Source organism: Gymnoscopelus braueri (assembly GCF_963280865.1).
Source record: "Gymnoscopelus braueri genome assembly, chromosome: 15".
Lineage (NCBI taxonomy): Eukaryota > Metazoa > Chordata > Actinopteri > Myctophiformes > Myctophidae > Gymnoscopelus > Gymnoscopelus braueri.
Genome location: NC_137620.1, coordinates 29,664,498 through 29,675,080, shown reverse-complemented (window position 1 = coordinate 29,675,080; position 10,583 = coordinate 29,664,498). Strand labels below are relative to the sequence as shown.

At 40.8% G+C, this 10,583-nt stretch overlaps 1 protein-coding gene across 1 annotated transcript; it reads right to left on the bottom strand.

Moving 5' to 3' along the window:
• LOC308101474 (uncharacterized protein) lies at positions 1-6,859 on the bottom strand (the record flags this gene model as incomplete). Its single annotated transcript, XM_080450891.1, has 9 exons — positions 1-539; positions 725-751; positions 841-919; positions 2,356-2,484; positions 2,804-2,938; positions 3,635-3,760; positions 5,290-5,388; positions 5,839-5,978; positions 6,817-6,859. The coding sequence occupies 9 exons, from the start codon at positions 6,857-6,859 to the stop codon at positions 10-12; spliced, it is 1,308 nt and encodes a 435-aa protein (XP_080307017.1). The 3' UTR covers positions 1-9.
• Positions 6,860-10,583: the final 3,724 nt, after the last annotated feature.

The window sequence follows — 10,583 nt, the reverse complement described above, 5'->3', positions numbered from 1 at the left end:
AGCTTCCTCTCACAATGAGATCTGGTGTGGTGGAATGATGGTCATGAGCGTGCGTCCATCCAGTGGAGCAAACATTGGGTAGAGCTTCTCCTTGAAGGTTCCGTTGAAGGAGTAGATGTGGGACTTGGTCTCAGCGTTGTAGAAGGAGATCTGGCCTTCTTCATAATCCACGTATATGCCCATGCGATGGGGCACGAGACCCACAGGCAGGGGCGTCTCCGGCTTGGTGCAGGCGAAGAACTGGTGTGTGCTGCGCCACAGGGCCCAGTAGCCCTGCCGTGGGGTCATTGGGAAACGGCCATGGCGCTTGGAGCTTGCGGTGGTCATTCCTATGCGCCAGTAACCGTTGTTGACTACTTCGACCTCCCAGTAGTGGCGGCCACTACCATAGCCCTCCCAGGCCAGCACACAGGGCCAGCCGTCAAAGCGCTGAGGGCTGTAAGGGAGGTCTGCCGCAGAAATGCCTTCCTGGACCTTCCGGTGGTCATCAGACAGCTGCAACCATGGGTGGTTGGTTGTGGGGTCAAGACTCACGTCAGCTGTTTGGACGGTTAGAGATGGTTGGCGTAAATACAACACTGTAAGCTGAGAGCGGAATCAGCTCAGAATATGTGAAAGTCATGTTGGTATCTTGGTGTAACTGATTCATGAATATACAGTAGGCCTATATAAAAATGTGGCGGCAACTGAACTACATAATCGCACACAGAAGCGTTGATCTTACCTGATGCACTACAAATCCAGCTCCACACTGAAAATAGAAAACACATATTTAATGTCAATACATTTAGGCTCAGACTGTGTACATACCGTAATATAATGTCAAATGTAAACACCCACCTGAGTTGGGGATGTATCGTGGAATGCCTGCTTTCCAGGTGCGCTGCTTCGCCAGCAACCACAACTGTGGAATCATTCTCTAAGGAGGAAAAAAACAAGTTAGAGTTATTTCTCTCTTGTTTTTATTGATTGTCCACAGTGTAGAGAGAGTCAGGAAGCTAAATGCAGCAAAGGTCCACCGCGCCCAGGAATTGCGGGGGTAACAGTTCCAACAGAGATTTCCAGTCGTGTCTTTCCAGAGCAACATGAGCAACTTCCTCCTGGGGGATACCGAGGCGCCACAGGGTCTCTTCCCAGTGGGACTTCAGCGAGGATTTCCCTAGGGAGACGCTCGGGAGGCATCCGTACTAGATGCCCGAACCACCTAAGCTGGCTCCTTTCCAAGTCAAAGAGCAGCGGTTTAACTCTGAGTCTCTCACGGATGACTGAACTTCTCACCCTATCTCTAAGGGAGAGGCCGGCCACCCGGCTGAGAAAACTCATTTCGTCCGCTTGCATCTTATTCTTTCGGTCATGACCCACACTTCATGACCATAGGTGAGAGTAGGAACGAAGATTGCATTATTTTATTTTGTACTTTGTATGAAGGGTTGTAAACTACAATTGCGTTACAATTTGATTCTGATAACAGCACCACCATATCAACTATGAACGGAGAGATGTTTTATCTGTTGAATCTTCATAAAATATATCAGTACAGTGACATACTGCCAAGTGAAAGGCTTATCAGCCCGACCGAGAGTGGAACACTGTTGTATAAACATTATCACAATGCTCCTTTATTAACAGTATGACGATTTAACCTCCATACAAAGGTTCACTAGTTACGTAAGAAACATAAGACATTTCATGGCTACTATGGCTATGGCTGTAGGCCTATATCTGTGTGATAGGCTACATGTGTCATGATTTGATTGATTTACAAACAGACTTAAAACTTCTTATTTGTGCATTGATGTATATTTATTCAGCTATGTTAACTAAAATAATCTAAGCTAACGTTTTAACGACTTAACGACTCAATGGACAAGATGTATTGTCAGAGGTGTGGTCCTTTCTGTTGTAAAGGTTGTATGCGTATGTAACACAGGTGAAGTGGTAAATTAAAATCCCTTCTGGCAGAAATCCTATCATGAATCTAATGCCAAGATAAAAGATTGTAATCGCACAAGCCCAACTGTCCATTGTTCCTATATGGAAGGTTTTATAGGTTCAGGAATGGAAAAATATGAATCTTTGTCCTTGCTTGTCAAAAGGACATGTGTGCGTGCGTGTATATGTGTGTGCGTGCTAAAGTGCTTGCATATGTGTGTGCGTGCATGTGTGTGTGTGCGTGCGTGCGTGCACATGTTTGTGGGTGCGTGCATATGTGTGTGTGTGTGTGCATGCGTGCATACCGTATGTGTGTGTGTGTGTGTGTGTGTGTGTGTGTGTGTGTGTGTGTGTGTGTGTGCGTCCATATGTGTGTGCGTGTGTGTGTGCATACGTGTGTGCATGTGTGCGTTGTGTGATCACCTTGCCGTCTTCCTTCAGGATGGACCAGGTGATGAACTCCAACAGAGGCAGCAGGTTGACCAGCCGTTTCTTCTTCAGGCCCAGCGAACGCAGTAGCTTACCAAGCTCCTCACTCTCCACACCACATGTCTAGTACACACACAAACACACACACACACACACACACACACACACACACACACACACACACACACACGCACACGCGCACACACACACACACACACACACACACACACACACACACACATAAACGCAAAGATTCGATTTGCATGATCCAACAACATCTCCCACTCAGTTCTGCTTGCAAATGAATAAATTGTGTTCTTCTTTTTGACTAGATTAGCCTATATAATACGACGAATAGTAAAAATAGAAGAGCTCTATGTGCTTGTAGATCTGCTAGTATTAAGTCTTCCATTGTTCCTTGCCCTCATGTCAGAGCCCTCACCTCTGAAGCTATCTGTAGTTCCTTGGCCCACTCCATAATCCTCATCTGAGCTTCCTCGTTGGCATCCACCTCCAGTTTCCTCTTCTCCTCCTCCAGTTCATATTCCGCTATCTTCCAGGGTGTGTCTTTCAGTAGCTGGAAGCAGACATCATAGACATTTCATAATTATGTCTTTTAAAAACATCCTTAATTACACTGTTCAATTCACCACTTAAATCCTATGAACTTCATTGACCAGAGTACCGCCCCATCTGCTATTTTCGTAGAATGTTCCTGAGGAGGGAATTAAACTCTTGACCGTGCAAGTGGTGCAAGCTTATCTTTTATTGTTGATATTGTCTACTGGTTTTTGCCTGCGCACCGGCTTTTAAACTTTTAATCTGGGTTTAAAAGTTATGCCCATGGCTGCGGCTGCAGCTGTCTGATGACCACTGGAAGGTCCAGGAAGACATTTCTGTGGCAGGCTTCCCTTGCTTACAGTCCTCAGCGATTTGACGGCTGGCCCTGTGTGCTGGCCTGGGCGAGCTATGGTAGTGGCTGCCACTACTGGGAGTTTTTCTACACTTTCATACGCTTCACACACACACTCTCACACACTCACTCACTCACTCACTCACTCACTCACTCACTCACTCACTCACTCACTCACTCACTCACTCACTCACTCACTCACTCACTCACTCACTCACTCACTCACTCACTCACTCACTCACTCACTCACTCACTCACTCACTCACTCACACACACACACACACACACACACACACACACACACACACACACACACACACACACACACACACACACACACACACACATTATGTACTGTACCTTGTCAATATGATGGAGTTCTGCGGACCATTCTAAGATTAACTTCCTGCTCTCCTCCATGCTGCGTTCGGTGCGAGTCTGAGACGCTCTCTTTCTGCTGCTCTCCCCCTCATCAGCCTTGTCCTTCTGAAGAAATTACAGCACATACAGTAGAGCAGAATCAATATCCAGCTTTCTTTGATATGATATAGCCATGAACTGTGGTTTACTAACTAGAAGAAATACAGGCTGTAAAATGAACTGATCATTAAGTTGACTGGTTTGAGGGTCAAATCTTAGTAGTCAAGTCTATTATCGATGGCTGTTTTATAAGTATAAGCTGCTTACCGTATATACAGTTAACTAGTCTAAAGGTCCAAGTAAACATTCTTACTCCACCCACACCACCCGACATGACCCTCTTGTGAAAACAAAGACTTGTACATGTCAGCATCCATCAGATATGTTACGTGCCACTGCCTACTCCTGTCCTAGATGTTCTAACCATTTACAGTACAGTACTACAGGACAGTAGGTGATCTAACTGGGTCATAAAACTATTTGTATATGACTAACCTATCAGCATCCACAAACTCAAAAAAAGAAAAAAACACCCTAGCCCTACACTTTGTTGCACTAGCGAAAATAACCAATCTATAAGCTCAAGCACATTAAACATTCACATCATTTCTTCATCAGAGGCATTTCTGGTCATTAACCACTCTGCAGTCAAATCTATCAAATTCTGACCTATTGTACAACCTCATGTACAGAACATGAGGTTATCAGTCTAATAGGGTGCTTGGTGGGGTGACAAATGGGTCTGTCTCACAGATTATGAAGGACCCAGTTGAGAAATGACATTTCCTAACTTGTAATGCATTTTACCTTGATGTTTGAACACCCGGATTTTTTGTAGGGAGGAATTATAATAAAATATGAAAATATTTGATCTACAAGCTCAAAATACATCATGACGTGTGAGATCTGTGGATCTTCTATTTTTGGACACGTTTGAAAATGTTTGCCCATAATGATATCCATAATACGAACGCCAGGTTTACAGGGGTTTATCCTATCAATAACCTATGTGTGATGTGCACTCTGTGTAATCGTTTCCCATGGCAACGCTTATCCAATCTCTGTGAGCTGTCATAAATTCTAGTTTGAACTCATCTTGACCAACATAAAACTTTCAGGATGGCCATTCGACTGTATTTACAGGTTTCAATCTACATCTTTATCTATACCGTTATCTGTCAATTTTAACAATGTAAAAGGAACACCTCAAGTTTTTTCCAGCAAAGTTTGATGGAAAAGGGGGTCTTTAAAGTCACTGGGCACAACACATGTTATACACTCTGGCAAACTGATATTTAATGTTCTTATTTGTGAAGGAAGCAACATTATTGGTCTGAAGAAAGAAAATAATATCAATACAATCAATAATACACATCCATGGTCCATGGTCCTCGTCACCAAATACCTAATACCTAAAGTACCTAATGTAGAAGTAGAAGTGCCACATTTCTGTCGACTTTGTTACTTGCTTCTTCGACCTCAACTCATTATTTTATTAGCATCATAGCTCTGGACTTGTTGTCTGTCTGTCTGTCTGTCTGTCTGTCTGTCTGCTTGTCTGTCTGTCTGTCTGTCTGTCTGTCTTTCCTTCCTACCTTGCAGACTTGGTCCACTTGTTCCTTCCAGTGATTGATGAATTGGACACACTCTTGCAAGCTGCGCAGGTCTTTCAGACCATTCTGACGAGTTGGAGGCTGTATGAAACATGTCAAGTTATCAGCAGGTTATAATAACACATGCCCTGACTGACCTAACAAAAACTCATCAAATACTGATTTAAGAAATCAGATTTGGAAATGGAAATTGCCAGACCTAACAGCATTTATGCCAAATGACAGTAGAGAAATGGTTTAATAATCACTGAAAATGTTAAAACAAAAAATGTAAATACATTTTCCCTTCAGAATAGATTTTATATAAGTTGTTTTTCTTAAAATGGTCAGGAGATTGTTTTGGTGGGGACAGGATGTTTTCTTACAAAATAGCATACATAGTAGTGCGCGCTTGCGTGCATGTGTGTCTATGCAGTATACAGTATCTGTGTATGCAGTATACAGTATCTGTGTATGCATGTGCGTGTGTGCGAGTGTGTATAATATTTGTTTTTCCATTTTTACACAGGGTTTTGCATGTGTCATCTGTACCTGAAAGTGTATGGAGCTGTTGTTGTTGGGTCTGTTGGGGGAGCTGGGAGCTGAGCTGTGGGCCTGGATGTCCTCCTCAGGTACTGACCAGCGCACCGCCCCAATGGAGCTACTTTGGGTGGTGCTCTCCCCCCTCAGCTCTGCGAGGGGAAAGACTTATGTTTAGAGGAGTGGTTCTCAACCTGTGGGTCGGGACCCCCAGGGGGGTCCCCACAGGAGTTTTTTTTGGGGATGACAGTGAGTGAAGTGACAATTTAAGGACTTTTAAGACCTTTTTGAAACAAACAAAAAAACATTACCGCATCAAAAGTAATCAACAAACTATACTATAAAAACTGGTCAAACATTGGCCAAATTGTCAAATAATATAAGAAAGAGGCAAAAAGTGTGAAAATAGCCGATCTACAAGCTTGTAGATTGACTATTTTCACAATATTTATCAAATTAATTGAATGCCTCAACTCCTACATTCCAAGTGCTTATCAGGGTGGGGGGTCCCCAGTTCAAATATGATCATTTTGGGGGGTCACAGCCTGAAAAGGTTGAGAACCACTGGTTTAGAGGACATTCAGTTACCTAAGATGCCTGTAATGGGGTTAATGCCTATACGTTCCACCTATAATTAGCAGGAAACAGGTGGTTACTTGTTCTTTATTGGCATATTAAAGCTAGGTGACCACAACTTGTTTTAAATGATTATGATTCGTCACATCAGCCTCCAAATGGGCATTTATATAAACTTTCAAGTAGGTGACTGACAGTAATGGTCTGCAACCAATAACCAGTTGTTAATAATGGATGGCACTATATCAAATATCAGTTTGGATTTTAGTAACACATTTTATGACCATGGATGTAAGAACAGGGTGCCATATTGTCTGCGGCAAATACAGATCTGATCAAAGGTGTTATGTAATCATATCAGTCACTGATGTTGCAACAATATGTCATCTACATCAGAGTGAGGAAAGTACATACTTGTGGTTTTAGTCTTCAGAATGCTCTTCATCTCAAAAGACATTATATTCCTTTGAAAATAGAAATGGACATTTGATGTCATTACATTTGTTAATAAAAAAATGGAAAGGGAAGCATTTACAAAACTTGCTTTCATTGCTACAGCAATACCATTTAACTTGTTACCAATAGACACCTGAAGATATTATTTGTTCTGCATATGCATAGTTTCACTCTTATTAAGTTATTATTTGTCAAATGTCGCTCCAGCCATGTAATGTACTGTAACTGTTAATACAAATTGGGAGGAAATGTCAAACTTTATAAATTGAATTAAATCAAAATGCAAGTTTTATGGATACTGAAAATGGCATTAAAGGAGAGTGAAATGTATAAATTATTCACAGATCCAAGAGACCCAGAATATGCTGCTATACTAAAATGTATTTGATTATTCATTTATCATTTATGTATTTTATTTTAAATGACACAATACACATCAGAAATATGAGAAATGTTTTTATGTTGAAACATGTTAGCTAACATATCAGCTCATCAGATAGCCGCATTAATAATTTCAACCATCAATTAATATAAATTACTATAATAATGATCAGCAAAAGTCCTACCCAGTGCCTCGGGGGAGGGCCAGTATGTTGGTCTGGTAGTTTTCGAAGACTGGGCAGACAGTTCTTCACTCAACCCTATTTACTCAACTACTCCCTGAACTTTGGACTTTTTATGGTTAAGAGTTCCAGCTTGAGATCCTTCAGGCTTACCTGGAAATCGCTGTAGTTTTATTACATATTATGTGAAATGACGAGACGTGATGTACAGCTGCTACAGCAGCAGCTATCAGGTGAGTCTGCACCCTATCAACCATATTCTGTGACGTAGGCTATTATAGTAGACCTCACTTAATTGGGAAACAAACCAGTGACAGTAGGCCTACAATTAGTGATATAATCATTTTGTGACCCCACTGAAATGTTAAGCACTCCTAGTTACAAATGTTTTTATTCTGTAGCACTTTGAGATTTGTTTCAAATGTAAAGTGCAATATAAATAAAATGTATTATTATGTATTATTATTATTATGTATTACTTAGTTTTATCTTGGGCTCAGTGGATGTGAGTTGGCAGCCCTGGATTTATATGCTATGAATGAAACGAATTCATATTATGTTTTAAATATTCTATTTATTGAGACATGCTTTACAGTCATTGGAATTGACACATCCAGTGCAGGAATAATTGGTCATGATTTGTAACATGAATAAAAGGTCAACTCTAATTTCTTCAAATCCAACACTGATTTATTCAACCATTTTTCTCAATCTGTTAAGAGCTGACAGTTGTCATAACAAATAGACCAGCATCATCAGCATCAGAAGCGAGATATGAGTAAAAAATAATAGCAAAACATTAGGTTAGAGCCATGAAACACCCAGTCATAAAAGGAGATAGCTGTTTGATATGATTTAATAATAATCAGATCTTTCTCCACCCTAAAATAAACAACCATAAAATAATCCACCTGCTGCACACACTGGCCTTTCTTGGCATCATGATGACGCTGTTGGTTAGTTTATGACTGGTGTCAAGGTTAAAGGTAGGGTAAGTTCTATTCTTTTGTTAAAATAAGTGTAAAATTGTCATTATTCTGTAATCATTGGGGTTTGTTCAGTAACAGAAGTCTCCCCATCTCTCCAGCTCTTTAGTAAACAGACAAGAAGTTTTCAGGTTGGGATCTTTTTTTACAATTAGGATAGAGAACTCATACAGAATACAGGATGAAAGTGAAAATGGAAGTAATGACATTATGACACAAAGAAGTGAGCAGACAAAATTGGAACTGGAACACTATAAAAGTTTAAACTGATAAATGGGTACTGTCTCCTGATTGGCTGATTATTATCAGAATATAGAGCTTTAACTTTTTAACAAAAATATTTTTGTTTTAACCCAAAAATATCATTATAAGTAAGTAAGTAAATTACACAGTGTGTCACAAATGTCTATTCTCTGCCCTATTTTATTCTCAATCCAAATGCTTCCTTGCATTGACATGAAATGTTGGATGGCTCAAAATGATTCACATAATAATTTGGCCTGTCCTCCTCTATGTCATTTAGATCAATACAACCTGAGTGATCTCAGTTTTAGTACACACAGGTTGCCTGTACCTCCAGTCTCCTCCTCCTCCTGTCCAGCAGATGTCACTCTCCCCTCATAATGTCTCCTCAGGAATCCCTCCTCATCTATTCTTTTTTACTTATTTTTATACCCCCCATAGCGCTTTCTATGGTGCTGTCATATATGGTGCTTCCCTGTCTTCTATGGTGTTTCCTATGGTGTCTCCCTGTCATCTAAGGAGTGGGCAGGGCTGCCAACCCCCCTGGATCCTGCAGGAGTCTCCTGGATTTCGACCACATCTCCTTCTGTACTCCTGGATTGTCATGTCATCTACCCTGGATTTCTCCTGGATTTGGTATCAAACTCTCAGAATTCACCAGAACACAGGGAATTACATTACATGTACTATGTTAAAAAAAAAATCGGAGTACTGTACTTAAGTACAATGGAGTACTGTACTTAAGTACAGATTTTGAGTATTTGTACTTTACTTAAGTATTCGATTGTTTTAATACTTTTTATGTTCACTCAAGTACATTTCCAAGACAAATCTTTTACTTTTACTCAAGTATGTGTCTAGGAAGGCTGTGAAGTACTAGTTACTTTTAGGTTGGCTGTTCTTTTTCTTTTTTTCCCCCTTCTTCCCTAAAATGCAATTGGCCACATGCTGTGTTCTTCAAAGAAGGAAACCACAGTACACACTCTCCACTGTGGGATCTACATCATGGGTATTCAACAGGGGGTCCGTGACCCCTAGGTGGTCCGTGAAGTCACTGCAGGGGGGGGCACCCATTTGTTTTTCTGGTTTGTTTTAAATGTCTGAAAATATGCATGAATCCAACATACTACAAATATAAATTGTAAGAAAGGCTGCCCAACTATTAACCCCCACTGTGTGGAGGACAGTCGCAATTTAGGCAACAGATAAATTAAACAATATATAGACCCAGTCTAGTAAAAGTGTACATACTTCATATAATTACAAATATGTATGATAAATTCATAGATAAGCCCTAACAAAAAGCCTGTCAACAGAACCTACTGTAGCAAGTTCACACTTTTGAGTGTTACTTGCATAATGTCCTATAATGTAAACCTGCACTTCACACCCACATATGTCTGAGAAACGTTTATATATCCTTCTTCTGCTGCGTGTTTTTAAAAGTGTTGCATAGCGAGTGCTGACAACTTATTTTGCTATTTTTGTGCTTTTTATACTCTGGTTTTAACAAGAAACATGGAGACTGCCATGTTCATTACTTTCATTACTTTGCTATACGCTGAACACAAAGATTTAATTTGTTTTGTTTTTTGGGTGTTTTTTTCTACGTGTGTCCAGTCTGTAGACAGGAGGCAGAGTTTATAGTGTTTATGTAGCCGCACAGCAGCAGGGCCAGAGTTTAAGTGCAGGTTGTATAAATAACACCTGGCTGTCCCATCATTATGGATGGAGGCGTGGCCCTACCCAGAGCATGAGGTGAAACCGTCCAAAGAATCGCCTGTAGCTGGAAAACACCGAGTCACCTCAAGTGCAGTCATCAGGTTAATAATCAGATAGGACTCTGCCTATAGGAGTAGGTCATATTCTCAATGTCCATGCAACATAACGATAGGCAAAGGATAAAACAATTACAAACCACTTATTGCACAAG